A 16,270-nucleotide genomic window follows, 5' to 3' on the forward strand; every position below is an offset into this window, starting at 1 on the left:
GCTTGTAAAACTATACCCATCAAAACAGTCTAATACTGGCAAAAGGATAGGAAAAAATAAATCAACAGAACAAAACAGATGTATGTCTGGTCACTGATTTTCAACAAAGGTGCCAAAGCAATGAGAAAAGATAAATTCTTTCCAAAAGATAATCTGCCGGGGTAACTGGATATTTTTATGGAAAAATGAATGTGGATCTGTAACACTTCCACGGACAAACATTAATTCAAAATGTGTATTAGATTTAAACATAAAAGCTATTTGAGGCACTTGGGTAGCTCAGCTGGTTAAGCGTCTGACTTCCCCTCAGGTCATGATCTTACAGTTCATCGGTTCTACACTGATGGCTCAAAGCCTGTTTGGGATTTTGTCTCTCCTTCTCTCTGCCCCTCCCCTGCTTGTGCTTGTGCGTGCGCGCGCGCTCTCTCTCTCCCCAAATAAACTTAAAAAAATAAAATAAAATTTTTTTAATAAACATAAAAGCTAAAAGAAAGCTTCTAGAAAAAAACAGAATATTCACAACCTTGAAGTAGGCAAAGATGTTTTGGACAGCACACAGAAAGCACTAACCAGATAAAAACAGAGAGGGAGGCAGGCAAAACATAAGAGACTCTTAAATATAGAGAACAAACTGAGGGTTGTTGGAGGAGTGTTGCGTGGGAGGGATGGGCTAAATGGGTGATGGGCATTAAGGAAGGCACTTGTTGGTATGAGCATTGGGTGTTATATGTAAGTGATGAATCACTAAATTTTACTCCTGAAACTAATATTATTCTATATGTTAACTAACTTGAATTTAAGTAAAATCTTGGAAGGGAAAAAAAAATGTATCTGTAATCTGCCAAAAAAAAAAAAAAAAAAAAAAGCACTAACCATAAAAGAAAAAAACTGATAAATTAAAAGACTTCTTCAAAATTAGAAAATTACACTCACCAAAAGAAACTATCAATAAAAATAACAGGAAACCATAAATAAAATTAACAAGCAAGCTACAGATTAGGAGAATATATTCATAATGCATACATCTGACAAAAGACTTATCCAGAGTATATAAAGAACTCCCTACAATAAATCAGAAAAAGACATTACAACGCTATGTAACAGCAAGCAAAAGACACATCACAAAAGAAAATATACAGGTAGCCAACAAACATGTAAAAGTCCTCTCATTCATTAGTGATTTGGGAGATCTAAATTACCACCACAATGAGATATAATTACATACCCACTAAAATGGCTAAAGTTAAAAAGACTGATATCAACTGTTGTTGAGAATGTGAAGCCACCAGAACTCTCGTATATTGCTGATGGAAGTGGAACCACTTTGGAGAACTGTTTGGCAATTTCTTATAAATATATACTTAGCCCATAACTTAGCTGGTTACTCAGTTGGGTACTCAATTCTACTCTCTTTACCCAAGAGAAATGAAAACATATGTTCACAGAAAGGCCTGTATAAGAATGTTCATGGCATTCTTTTGTTCATAACAGCCAGAAGCTATAAATAATCCATATGTCCATCAACAAGTGAATGAAAAATTAAACTGTGGTATACTCCTATCATGGAATACTACTTAGTGGTAAAAAGGAAATTACTGAGACCTGCAACATCAATGGTAAATCTTAAACACATACTTAATGCAAGTAATCATAGGAGAGTACATGCTGTATGATTCCATTCACATGATGCATTTTGCCTGTTACATAGCATCATGTGAATAGGAACAAACAGGCAAAATTAATCTGTGGTGAAAGAAATCAGAACAGTGTTGTTGGGATTGGGGAGTTGGAAGAAGGACAGAACAAGAATTCAACTGAACTGACTACTAAGGGCCCAAGGGATCTTTTGGGGATGATATAAATGTTCTACATCTTGACAGCAGTGAGTCAATGAGTGGACGCACTTGTCAGAACACAAAACTGTTAAAACTTAAGATCTATGCATTTTATTGCATGTAAATTATATCTTAATAAAAAACACAAAGGGGTGCCTGGGTGGCTCAGTTAGCTAGGCCTCTGACTCTTGATTTCTGCTCAGGTCATGATCTCCTGGTTTGTGGGACCAAACCATGTGTCAGGCTCTGTGCTGACACTGTGGAGCCTACTTCAGATTCTCTCTCCCTCCTCTGCCCCTCTCCCGCTTACACATGCATGTTCTCTCTCAAAATAAATAAATAAGCATTTAAAAATAAAAAAATAAAATAACATTAAAATGAAAAAAAGTATATGAGCATTCTTCAACAAATAAATTTTGGAGAGACAGTGCACACAAACAAGGGACAGTCAATAAGACTTATAAAACAAATCAATCCATTTTATTATTTTTTTAATGTTTATTTTTGAGAGAGAGAGAGAGAGAGAGAGCGCACACGCATAAGCAGGGGAGGGGCAGAGAGAGAGACACACAGAATCTGAAGGAGACTCCAGGCTCTGAGCTGTCAGCACATGGGGCTTGAACTCATGAGCCATGAAATCATGACCTGAGCCAAAGTCAGAAACTTAATCGACTGAGCCACCTAGGCACCTGAAATCAAACCATTTTAATATGTAGACCTTCTTCAGATTCTGATTTTTTTAAGTTTATTTATTTATTTTGAGGGACAGAGAGAGCAAGCAAGCACAAGCAAGGCAGAGAGAGAGTATCCCAAGCAGGCTCCCTGCTGCCAGTGAAGAGCCCAATATGAAGTTTGAACCCATGAAACCATGAACCCATGAGAGATTATGCATGACCTGAGCTGAAATCAAGAGTCAGAGGCTTAAGCAGGTGAGCCACCCAGGTGCCCTTGGATTCTGATTTCTTAAAACACCGTGATAAAAACAAACAAACAAACAAACAAACAAAAAGACCATTTATGACATATAAACACTAGCTGGATATTTGAAGACATTAATTTTTGTTAAATATGTTGGGGAAACATTTGATTATTTAGTGTTGCGGTTATGTTTTGCAAAGTAGTTACAGTTTGCAAAATACATAATGAAATATTTATGAGGGTGTGGGATTGGTAGGATTGACCATGGGTCGATGGCTACTGGGGCTCAGTGACAGCTAATCAAGTTTCTTTCATTATTCTGTCTCTATGTTTGGAATTTTCCATACGAGAAGTATAATTTTTAAAATCCCTTCAAAAGAGAGATATGGCAATGTAAGCACACTAAAATTCTATATACTGAAGCAATTTTAATCAGTTTTATCCACAACTCTTACAGCAATTAAAATATGTATATTTGATTCTATCAATGCTAACTAACTATAGCTCATGCTGAACATGTTTCACTAACAAAATTTTAGTAAGGTCAAAAGAAAGCTTGGTGGGATAAGAATGAGTAAATGAGAAAGTATGTTGGTAAAAGGTAGTTTTTCAGTCCTTGTTCAAAGTGATATCTTAAAGCCCAAATCCTTATAGCATATCTGTATTATGTAGTGTAGAACGGCCTATAAAACATTACATAATGAAATATATGATGTCCTAAGTTCTGATTTTCATAATTCACCTTATATAAGCAAAAGTACCTAAGTTTTCATCAAATTGTTTTGTATAAAAATTAAAATACCAGAATATCAGAACTTGATAGAATAGTAAACCTTTCTATAATTTAAAAATGATGATTAGTTGAGACTGAGAAGTTTAATTTTTTTTATTTTAATGTTTATTTATTCCTTAGAGAGAAAGAGGCAGAGCATGAGTTGGGGAGGGGCAGAGAGTGAGGGAGACAGACTCCGAAGCAGGCTCCAGGCTCCGCGTTGTCAGCACAGAGCCCAACGCGGGGCTCAAACTCACAAACTGTGAGATCATGACCTGAGCCGAAACCAGAGGCTCAACCAACTGAGCCACCCAGGTGCCGCGAGACTGAGAAGTTTTAAAGGCATGGTTTAAGCATGTTTAACAACTTTCTTAGAACAAAGAAAAAGAAAATTTTTCAAAAGGAAATTCCCTTCTTTTCTGGGATCAAAGACACCAGTAACTTAAAAAAATGTTTTTAATGCTTTAGGTTGCTTTACCTAGCACTGTCAAAACACTAATATAAGTAAATTTAATAATGGCACCTTCCAACTACTCAAGTTTACAAGTCAATCTGTAAAACTGAAGAAAAAATATGCAGACTGACCTAGAACTCAATTAAGGTTTTTTCTCTTTTCACAAAAGCTGTTGACAAGTAGGTAAGTTTATGACTATCCCTATAGTACAATCACAAGGCTCCTCCAGTTTTAAGACAGCAGAAAATTCTTTACAACTAGGAACTTGTGTTTTTCCCTTAATCTGCTACCTATGCCTCTCTTAAGTACAACCTCTACTCATCTTTTTGTCCCCATATTTAGCCCTAAGCATTGCTTAAAAAAAAAAAAAAAAAAGGGGGCGCCTGGGTGGCGCAGTCGGTTAAGCGTCCGACTTCAGCCAGGTCACGATCTCGCGGTCCGGGAGTTCGAGCCCCGCGTCGGGCTCTGGGCTGATGGCTCGGAGCCTGGAGCCTGTTTCCGATTCTGTGTCTCCCTCTCTCTCTGCCCCTCCCCCGTTCATGCTCTGTCTCTCTCTATCCCAAAAATAAATAAACGTTGAAAAAAAAATTTAAAAAAAAAAAAAAAAAAGGAAAGGAAAAGGAAAAGGAGTAGGCTAATTTTTTAACTAATGTTGAACTTCAAGGGAATACTAACATAACCAAACAACCGCTAAATTTGTTTGAATAACAAAACTTTATAAGCCTTCTTCACCTATGGTAACAATTCCATCAATGGGAAGAACAAACTATTAAAGAAATCATGTTTTTCCTTAAAACTAGAGGACCACTTAAGGCCCTCTCTAAATTTAAGAATTTAGAGACTGCTAAAACAATAGTCCAATATTTAGTAGCCATAGCTCTATACTACGAGAGTATAGAAAATGTTTCTCCCCTTCTCAAAACAAGGTTTTTTTTGTTTTTTGGTTTTTTTAGAAATAAAAAAGCAAGATTTCTTTCTTTACCTGTCTATCTATAATTAACTGAAAAGAGGGGTCCAAATATCTATATAACCCAGTATATCAAGTGTCTTATACTAAGCAGGCTATAGTATTTAATAATTACTTTTTAAAGCCTGTATTTCACATAATTACAAACTAATTTTTAAAAATACAGGTTAAAAAAATACAGGTTAATAAAAACTGTGTTTGTAGAAAAATACATAATACTGGTCCAAAAAAATATCAATTTTCCCCTAAATTAATGATTAAATGCAATGTAGCCCCACTGTAATTTCAACAGAGGGAGAGGGAATTAAATAAACAAATTTTAAAGATCAGGTAAAAAGCAGATAGCCAGAAAAAATAATTCTGGAAAAGCCCTATCAGCTATCATTTCATTGGAAAGTTATAGCAATTAAAACAGTCTGATACCTATACATGAAAAGACAAAGAAATGGAAAAGAGGAAATATTTCACCGATAATACAAGTATATGACAAAAGTGGCATATCTAAATAGTAAAGATGGATGATTCAACAAATGGTGTTGGGACAAATGAGATATCATATTGAAAAATAAAATTATATCACTACTTCACTTTCTACAACAAAATAAGCTACAGATAATGAAAGAATCAAATATTAAAATGAAATCATAAAAATCATGGAAGTACTAACAAAAAACATGGGAGAAATTTTTACAATCTTAGAGAAGGACTTTCTAAGAATTACATTAAACTCAATGACTCGTATGATTCAAAGGCATAAAAGAAAATGATACTTAAATGTGATTACTTAAAATTTATGCAAAAAATATACTGAAGGTCAAAATACAAACAACAAATCATGAAAAAAAGTTTTCAGGACACAACAAAATGCTAATTTCCTTACAATACATCAAGTGTTCCTACAACTGTAAGAACAAAAACCCAAAAGAATAAGCAAAAGCTGTGATCAGAAAAAAGTTACTGGCACCTATGCCAAAAAATACTCTGAAATGTAAATTAAAAAAAAGAAAATTTGCTAAACCATTCACTAGATTACCAATACACTGTGTTTATAAAGGCATAAGGAAAAAGGTACTTTAAACACATTATTGGTGGGAATAGAGGTTGCAGTAACTTTGCAATACAATTCAGCATTACTTATCAACATTTTAAATGCACATACCCTTTGAACCAGTAATTCTACTTGCATGAATTTATCCCACAATATATATATAACAGCATGTATTCCCAAAGAAATATATATAAGTGCATAGCAACATTATCTGTAACAAAGTTGAGAAACAACCTAATTAACTATCCATAAGAGACTGATTGAATAAAATATGGAACATCCATATACCTTGTATATGTAAATAAATGCTTTCATTCATATGATTTTTATTGAGAATATATTGTACTTCTAGGACTATACATCCATAATATCAGTTTACATCCATAATATCAGATCCATTCAACAAATCTCTGAGTGCCAACACCACATCTAATGCACTGTGATCAACAGTAAAGATATGTCACGTAGTCTTTTTCCTCAAGAGAAAAATGTTCAGGGGCACCTGGGTGGCTCAGTCAGTTAAGCGTCCGACTTTGGCTGAAGTCATGATCTCACAGTTCCTGAGTTCAAGCCCCGGTATCTGGCTCTCTGCAGTCAGCACAGAGCCTGCTTGGAATCCTCTGTCTCCTTTTCCCTATGCCCCTCCCGTGCTCACTCTCTCTCAATCTCTCTCTCAAAACTAAACAAACATTAAAAAAAAATATTTTAAAAAAAGTTATATAGCCCCTTTCCTCAAGGAGCATATAGTCTGGCAAAGAATAGAAATAAGTAAACATACTATTACCATATACAGTATGATACATATATAGAATGTTATTAGAATACTTAAAAATAATCACCATTTAGAGGTGTCTGGGTGACTCAGTTAAGCCTTGGACTCTTGATTCAGCTCAGGTCATCATCTCACAGTTGGTAAGACTGAGCCCCACACAGGACTCTGCACTAACAGCACAGAGCCTTCTTGGGATTCTCTCTCCCTCTCTCTTCATTCAGCTCAGGTCATGACCTCACAGTTGGTAAGACTGAGCCCCACACAGGACTCTGCACTGACAGCACAGAGCCTTCTTGGGATTCTCTCTCCCTCTCGCTCTGCCTCTCCTCAGCTCACATGCGCAAGGGTGCACTCTTCTCTCTCTCAAAATAAATGAATAAACTTTAGATCTACTTCTAAAAAAATAATAATAATCACCATTCCAAAAAACAAAAAAACCAACCACTTAAATGTAAAATTATTAACTCCTTCTTTAGAGTTTAAAAGAATGATGAAGCCATCAGTGTGAGAAGACCTCAGCATCAGTAAAGCTGCGTCCCACCATTTTGCATGCCTATGTCCTATACTAGCTAACCACAAAAGTCACATTTACCCATATAAACACTGATGAATTATGGTCTGCCCTTACAGTTCTCATTACTGGTGCTGCCACACCCAGAGGGACCTTCTAGGGTCTATATTTAGAAAAGGAACAAAAAGTATCAAAGAATATAGTATAAGAGTGATATGTCTACAACACTGACTTCTACTTAATTAGAAGTTTCAGTAAAGGATCAAGAAATATCATCCACTTGGTACCTTTTCCTGGGCTAGCAAAGTACCTTTAAAATGTGCCATTTAATTTGGGGCCTTGTATCAGCAGTGTTTCAAATAAACTGCTTTTAGGGAGATTATGAAATAACTACATATAAAACAGAGCCAATTATAGACAATAGATAATATACTTGCTCCTTTTTAGAAATATTTCATATAAGATAGCAAATCTTCTAAGTTTAGAGGGATATAGTGCTAAAATAGCCTGTTTTTAAATACTACTACTCATACTGAGGTTATTTATCAAAGGTACAAAATATATTCATCATTTCATTTTAAAATGGTTTGAGGGAGTCTGCCAGTTACTAAAAACGATTTGACATTTGACGTGGAGCTTCCTATGAACCAACCTAAAACGTAACGTAACTTATCCATAAGGAGCATACCACCGTTACCAACTTTTATTCCTAGTCCAAAATTAGAAATGGCTTAACAAGAGTAACTATTCCGAATCTGTAAATTCATCAGTTCTTTACCTTGATTCCAATTTCAAAGTAGGATGGGGAATGGATAGGGCATGAGAGTTCCTTCTTTAGAGGCACCTGCTTCCTAGAAATGCATATCACTGTTCAATTAGCCTTTGTATTAAGAACTAGTACTTAAGATTTAAACTATACATCACTCAAAATCTTTTAGCATTTCTACTATGTGCTCCTATGCCAATACACATGATCATATAATAAATGACTTCATAAAAGACTAGTAATTTTTAGTCCCAAGCCATAAACTATACTTACGAGCAATATTCAATTCTATACAAATGTCCATTGCAATTAACAAATTTGGACAGTCTCTGAAATTGATTTAGTAAGCCCCAACACTTTCTTTGTATTTACATCCCCTGCCTCCAAGCTCTATCAATTCTTCTTTCATAAAACCTTTTTTTAACCTAACTATAAAAATTGAGATTTGCAGCCAAAAAAATCCTACTTCTTAGAGTTTCTTATATTCTTCCCTTCTATTCCATTTTCACTGACTGAAGGTAGTAGTAAACTAGTTCAGGCTCTACTCACCTCTTTCAAAACACTTGCAAAAGCATTCTAAATAGTTCTGTTTTTCTTTCCAACCTAACTTGAGTACTGTCGTTAATTCACTTTTTTAACACTGCTTTAACAATGGCATGCCTCAGTTCAATAATCTCCAATGGCCACACAATGCGTAAAGCAGTAATTCAGGACAAAAGAGAAAAATAATGAAAGAACTTTTACATTTTGGAAACAATAACAAAAACATTTTTTGTTTCATAATATAAATTACCAAAACCAAGAGCAACTGTGGATGGCAGAGCATGGATAAAAACAGGATAATAAAACCCCAATACCTTAATTTAGTATTCAATACCCCTCAGAATCCAGATCTACTGCAAGTTTTCAATCTTAATTAACACTGGTTTAGAACATGCCCAAAGGCCAGTGCAATGTCATTGTTAATGATGTTTACATTTCTCTCAATGCAATTTTTATGCAGCATTTCCCTGGAGTACCTTCAAAGCCCATTAACCAAGCACCTTTTCAACTTGAAGCCAAATGTTTCTCCATGGAAAATGGTCAAGTGAGAGGCTTCCATCTCATTTCATTACTGTACAATGGGGATGTTCCAAGAACAGTAAACAACAAAATTCAAACTTATTCAAAAATAATGTAAACAATGTTAAATGCACAAGTGTCAGGAGACTGCCTAACTCAGTAAATATAACCCTCTTCCCATAGGGCTGGTCTGTTTTGAACCATGCTCTGCACGTCTCTCACCTTGTCTTTACTCACATCAGTCCTCTTGGTTCCTCTAAACCTTCAAACTGTATTTTTGTTTCAAATCACAATATAATTATTAAAGAGTATATTTCTAAAATAATTAAAAAAAAAAAAAACTTTTTACAATGGCCTATTAGAGACCCCAAATGAGCTAAGTGTAGCCCACCTCCCCACCCTCACGTTACACCACTCTCTCTCCAGCTTTTTTCATTAGTCTTACTAGACTTTCAAACACCCAAAGCTAATTCCTGCCTCAAGGCTTTTGCCTCCTTGAGGGTTGCTTGGAAATTTTTATCTGCAGCTTAAAATCTCACCTCCTCAGAAAGGCCTTTCTCAGTGCCACACTACTTAAAAGGCACCCCCCCCCCCACCACACCTCAGTAATTTTCCATGCCATCATCCAATTTATTTTCCTCGTAACACTTACCACTATTCTGAGTTTCTTATTTATGTGCTTATTATCTATACTCCCTGCATAGGGAGCATATGTGTCTTGTTCATTGCTATACCCTCATAGCCCAGAACAGAACCTGTCTCAGTTGAATGAATGAATAAACTGTTAAGAACCTGAGACTCACTAAAATGGTTTAACTATCCATGACTATAATCGTGATGTTCAGCGGTTCACTAAGGCAACTAAAGTTTCTAAACAGGTATCATAAATACAGAATTAGGGAACCATATAAAGGTAAGAGTCCCTGAGTAGGCAATATCCTTTCTCCTTTGTCTTCCAAACTTAGTATTCTGAAAGTCAAAATTCCGAGAATGCTGTCACCTCCTGAATCCCAAATGTTCAAAAATCAGAACCCTTCTCATGTTTCCATATTGGAATACAAGATGACAAATTAGTATGCTTTTGTTAATCCTTAAACTGCCCATTTGCAAATTTACTACTTTATATTATTCTACCTCACTTTAGTTCTCTTAAATGTGTTTTTGACTCAGGAAAAGAAAAAATCGTGTTACTCGTCATCTTCTAATATCTTTAGTGTAATGATTATTGTTTTGATTAATGCTTTGGGGTGTGTCATCAAAATGTTATTCAGAAACATCACAAATGGCTTATTTTACTGCTGTGGAGAAACGAACTGAAAAATATATGTATTTTCTGTGTGATCTCAGATTGATTTTCTTCTTCTAGAAAACGAACTATTTCTAAAATCCGATAAAGCTATGAAGATTTCTCAGCAGGCAGTTAAACTACTTGATTCTTGCCCTTTTATGCATTAAGAAAGATCCTACTGCTGGTGGGACACTTTGTCCCCAAAGTAACAAGCTACATGTTAATAAACTAGTAACTTGTCTAATAAGATTTAACATCTCTAACAAACTTGATTTTTTTTCTCTTCCAAAATAAACAATTTCCCAAAATGAAAAAGGTAATAAAACAATGTTCCTTTAAAAAAAAAATACAATCAGGTACTAAAGTGAATGAAAAGATTTGGAAACTATTTATAAACTATGCAGATTTGTCTCTGTCGACCTAAAACATAGAACTTCTAAGAAATAGTATTTCTAACCACTACAAGAAAACATCTGTCTCAAAACATTGTATTAAAGGCTCCTGACAAATCTGCCACAAATTCAATTGGCCTATTCGCGGCAAAAAATCCACAGGTTTCCTCTTCTTTAAGAACGTCAACCATTTTGCCTTTTTCCTCTACGGATTCATTATAATGCATCGAGAGCCTAAACCACAGCAACAGCAATCCGTCTCATTCTGCAGCTAAGACCCTGGCAGAACTGCTCCCCTCGGGCCTCAACTCAAATGCCCAGATCCCACTTCCCAGGCTCGGTTTAGCTAGGGAGTCGCCACATCACAACCCGGATAAACTGGGCGGTGCCAGGACTTTGCCAGAACTCTGGCCTTCCCAATTCTCCACGCGCCACACCACTGGAGGCGCTCTCCCGTCACTGCAGTTGGGTCAGTGTGGATGTTTTCCACTGGGCCAGCTCCCCACCAGCGCCAAGAATCGAGAGGGAGGGGGATGAGGTGCTAGGGGGCCACCCAAGCCAGGGAGGTGAGGAGGGGGTCCAGGGCTCAACGTTGGCAAACAGACTAGCAGCGAAACTGCGCCTTTTCCCTAGGAATGACCCAGCCTGGGAGACAAAAGATTAAGGGCGCCAAGGCCTTTCCATCCTCACCCGGGAACCTAGCCAGCCCAACGCACAACCCTAGTTCCTCGATACAAACCCAGCTCCTATTAGGGGTGGATGCCTAACTTCCGGGACGCAGAGGGATAGGGACTATGGGGAAGAAGCCGGGAGCCGACGGGGTGCACGTGTTCCCCGATACCGAGACAGACAATAAAGAACAAGCCCGGGTTTCCTCGGCCGCCCCACCCTGCTCCTGGCGGCTCCCACCAGCGGGGGCGCCTTCGCCCCAAGGTCCACGGACAAAGCCCCTCGGGGCCGGAGAGGAGGGCTCCGCCCGAGGCATCTGGGGGTGCACACAAAAGACAGAGGGCGCGAGGGACTGCGCGAGGAGTAAGGGCACGGCACTCACCCACTGAGCCTGAGGAGCCCCTGCGCTTGGGCGCGGCCGGGGTGGAGGGGGGCGCGGCGGGGGCCGGGGCGGGTGGGGTCCACACGGGCTCGGCCTGGGGGCTCACGCTGGCCGGGGGAGGAGGAGGAGGCCGGGCCGGAGGCTCATCGTCCTCGGGGAGCTTGGAGGGCGAGGCTGCGGCAGCGGAGGGCAGGGATGGCGCGGGCACCGAGGGCGACACAGGGCTCGGGTCCCAAGACGGCGGCCGCTCCGGGGCTGCGGGGGGCGCGGCCGGCAGTGGCCCCCGGGGCGCCGGAGGCACGAAGTCACTGCCGAAGTCCAGCAGGGGCGCGCCAGCGGCGGGGGCGGTGGGCACTGGGGCTGCCGACAGCCCAGCGGCGGGCTTCCTCTCCAGCACCTCCAGCTCCTCTAAGTCCTCGTCCTCGTCCTCCTCGTCTTCCTCCTCGTCTTCCTCCTCGTCCTCGGGCTCCCTCACGAACTGGTACTTGAACGGGGGCTGAGGCCGGGGTGGGCTGTCCGACGACGAGGAGACCAGAGGCGACTGGTCCATGTCTTCCATGGCTTGCGGGTCGGAGATGATGCTGCAGCTGCTGGCTCCACGGGACGCTTCTCTTCAGAGCCGCGGGCGGTTGTGGGGGTTGGGGAGGACTGAGAGGGGCAGGGCCGAACAAGCCCAGGGACCTGCAGTGGCGACAGCTCCCGGAACAATGAGACTGCTCCTCCTGCCTCCGCGCCCGTGATGCGCCACCCGCCCAGTCCCCAGTTGCCGCCACCGCCCAGACGAGCGAAGGAGACAGGCCAGCAGATTCTCCGCCCAGTTTGGCGTGACTTACCCTCCCTGGCGGGGAGAGGCAGGGTCTGGCGCGGGAGGGAGAGAGCCAATCGGCTACGGGATAGAGACGATGGGCAACCAGCTGGCCCAATGGAAAGAGAAAGAGAGAAAAGTGGGTGGGGCTTTTTGCACTTCCTCTCTCCTACCGGCTGGGGTGGTTTCGATGGGTGGGGCTTGGGGCTGGGAGACCCACCCTTCACCTTGGGTACTCGCGGGTTGGGCCGGGGTCTCTACTTGTCTTGGAGCTGGAGGTCTGCCTGCGGCCCTAGGGCTCCATAAGCGTGCGGTAGGGCTGGCGGTCTGCCCTGAAGGATCCGAGAGGTTCTTGGCTCCGCACCCCCGGAAGAGCGTTATCCTGGGGGACTGGGGGTGGTAACTTTCCTCCCAGGAAAGGAAAATCCCAGGGTTGAGAAATGTACTATGAAGTAGGCCCTAAAGATTTATGTATACACTAAGAATTAAAAATTTTTGAAATAAAAAGATTACATTTTTTCAAACTTCAATCACCAGACCAACTCATCACTACTACCTGCAACCTCCTTAAAAGAAATTTTTTTGACAGCTTTAAGGTTGTTCTCTATTCAAACTGCAGGCCCTGGATGAAGTAGGCAAAACAGAGTTGGGCTTGGACAGTCTGGAGGACTAAAATCATTTCAAACTCGTCTCATCTCCTTCCAGGACGGTTTTGGGATCTGCCTGCTGCTGGACTCACATGGTAGAAAGATGAGTCACCCAAAGAGAGAGAGAGAAGAAAGTGGAAACAAAACGATGCCTTGGAAGGCAAATTTGATTCACATTACATTTCAGTCACCTTAGGCTCATGAGTCAACATTTCAGATGATTCAGGCCTTCTGGGAGTCAGGAAGCCCAGTATTGGTTTGTTTGATATGCTGGAATGAGCATGATCCCCATTCTACTTTTTCCAAAATGGGAGAGGGAGTTTAAAGGAAAGTGGTCACAGAACATACAAGTATCAGCATGCAAAGGGGTTAGAGTCCCTTTTATGGTTCTGGTATATCTTACAGAAATATTCACTGCATTCCTACTCTGGAGGCCCTGGAGACAGGATGACCTGCTTGCAGATTGCTCACAGTCTAGGCCTGCCCTGTCCAATATCTTAGTCACTGGCCACTTGTGGCTAATGAGCACTTGAAGTATGACTACATGAAATGAGATGTGCCATAAGTTTAAAATGCACAGTAGATTTTGAGTATCATTATAAAAAAAATTAAAACATCTCAATTTCTGTATGGTTACATTTTGTAATTGATGCTGTTGATGTTGATGTGTTGGAAGAAGTATATTAAATTGTTTTCACTTTTTTTTCTTACTTTTTAAATGTAGCTTCTAAAATATTTTAAATATATGTATGATCATGTATTTCTTTTGGGCAGTGCTAGTCTAAATAATTAAGAAATTCTGATTGCCATGGGGAATCATTAGGGTTATTTAAGTAAATTCTTAGCTCAAACTAATTAATATTACTCCAGGCTTAATTTAGGTATTAAAAAGGAAAGGCAGTGGTTAGGGAAGAAGGAAGGAGAAATGAATAGGTGGAACACAGATTTTTAGGGCAACAGAATTATTCTGTATGATACTGTAATGGTGGACACATGACATTATACTTTTGGCAAAACCCATTGACTGTCCATCACAAAGAGTGAACCCTAATGTAATGGAGGTTAGTTAATAATATATCAATACTGGTTCATCACTTGTACCATACCAAGATATTAGTAATAGGGGATGGTTGGAGAGTGGGCATGGTACTCCCTGTACTTTCTGTTCAATTTTTCTATAAATCTAAAATTGCTCTAAGAAACAAAATGTGTTAATTCTTTAAGAAGGGAAGGGTAGAGGGGCGCCTGGGTGGCGCAGTCGGTTAAGCGTCCGACTTCAGCCAGGTCACGATCTCCCGGTCCGGGAGTTCGAGCCCCGTGTCAGGCTCTGGGCTGATGGCTCAGAGCCTGGAGCCTGTTTCCGATTCTGTGTCTCCCTCTCTCTCTGCCCCTCCCCCGTTCATGCTCTGTCTCTCTCTGTCCCAAAAATAAATAAACGTTGAAAAAAAAAAAATTTAAAAAAAAAAAGAAGGGAAGGGTAGAACGAGATTTCCTGGGAACATTACCTGATCCGGTTAGCACCACGACATTCAGGACCTGGCATATCCATTCCACAAAGACCAACTGGTTTTATTTCTACAAAATGGCTGAGGTACTTTGAGTTTATTTGGTTTTTATTTTGTGTCATTTTTGAAGAGTAGGAAGAGAGAAACATTAGTGTAGAATTTGGGGGTGGAAAGTTTAAGGCCAAACTAAAAATTTTAAACAAAACAGATTCCTACAATGATTACTAAAAGTCATGTTTCAAGTATTCGTCAAAAATTATCAGAAATGTATATGATCTTCAACCGCATACACATACAAAAATATACTAGCAAAATTTTATGGTATGAACTTTTTCTATTATGTAACAATTTAGCTATCAGTAGTTCAGTCTTCACTGTACTGTTTTCCCCACTATAATTGTTCTGAAACTCCTTAATAGAAAAATTTTACAGTTTTCATATATTATTTGTAAGTTGCTTACTTATATGATATCTCCACATTCATATATATATGTGCCTGCTATTACTAAAATAGTCTCAAGGGAATATCTTTAATTTATTAAAAGTGTCATAAAAGGATAATTATGGAAAAGTGGTAGATTTACAACTTTTACAATAAATGGTAAATATTGAGGCAATAATATAAGCACTCTCCTCTGAAGCAGAAGAAAAATAACAATCTTATTGAGCTCAGGGACGTCTAAAATGTAAGTATTTGATGGATGAATTAAGGGTAAAGAGTTTACCCAGTGTTCGTAGAATGATCAACAAAGGATAAGGAAAGGAGACTGTTGCTGATATACCAGAATCAAAAGTAGAGTTAGTTACACATTAGGATAACTACATATAAATATCACTCTCGCTAACAAGATAATTCTGATGGGCATTTGAAATGCTTAAAGGAAGAATGTAAATTCTTGATCATAATAATAGTTAGAAAAAGAATTATTCAGTGAATTACTTTTGAAATTATCTTACCAGAAGTAGAAGATTAAAGTTTTCAGATACCACAAGTTAGTAACTGTTCTGTTAGAACACTACAAGAAATCCATTCTTCCTGATGGAATTATAGAATCTCAGAGTTGGAAGGTATCTGGGAGATCAGTTTGACCAATTTCCTTACCATTACAAGAATTCCCTACAGAAGGTTTTTTAAAGTTGACCATCGGTGCTAGATTAAAAACAGCCACAAACTCTTTGCAACAACTCCCATTCAGAGGTAGGGTCAGTTTCCCCACCCCTTCTGAGCTGGCCTTGTGACTTTCTTGACCAATAGAATGCTCTGGAAGTGAGTTCCAAGCCTAACTAGCAAAGGCACTGCAGCTTCTATTCTCACTGTCTTGGAATACTGAGGCTAAAGATGAGATACACATGGGGAAAGAGACCTAGCTGACTCTCTGGGAGCTGAGGTCCCAGAAATGTGAGACCATTTCAGATTCTGCAGCCAACCCACAGAATCATAAAAAGTAATAAATCATTGTTTTAAACTACTACCTTT

General features: G+C 39.4%; 1 protein-coding gene across 3 annotated transcripts in view; it reads right to left on the bottom strand.

Moving 5' to 3' along the window:
- The window catches only part of RTN4 (reticulon 4), a 73,827-nt gene extending 61,183 nt beyond the window's left edge, over window positions 1-12,644 (bottom strand). Inside the window, exon 1 of one of the 3 annotated variants that reach the window (XM_047852482.1) lies at window positions 11,837-12,644. In XM_047852482.1, coding sequence (XP_047708438.1) covers window positions 11,837-12,395 — 559 coding nt within the window. In that variant the 5' untranslated portion in view covers window positions 12,396-12,644. The remainder of the gene's footprint in view (window positions 1-11,836) is intronic. The other 2 variants (XM_047852483.1, XM_047852485.1) reach the window with 2 other exon arrangements.
- Between the last annotated feature and the right edge of the window lie 3,626 nt (window positions 12,645-16,270).

Source organism: Prionailurus viverrinus, chromosome A3 (genome assembly GCF_022837055.1).
Source record: "Prionailurus viverrinus isolate Anna chromosome A3, UM_Priviv_1.0, whole genome shotgun sequence".
NCBI lineage: Eukaryota > Metazoa > Chordata > Mammalia > Carnivora > Felidae > Prionailurus > Prionailurus viverrinus.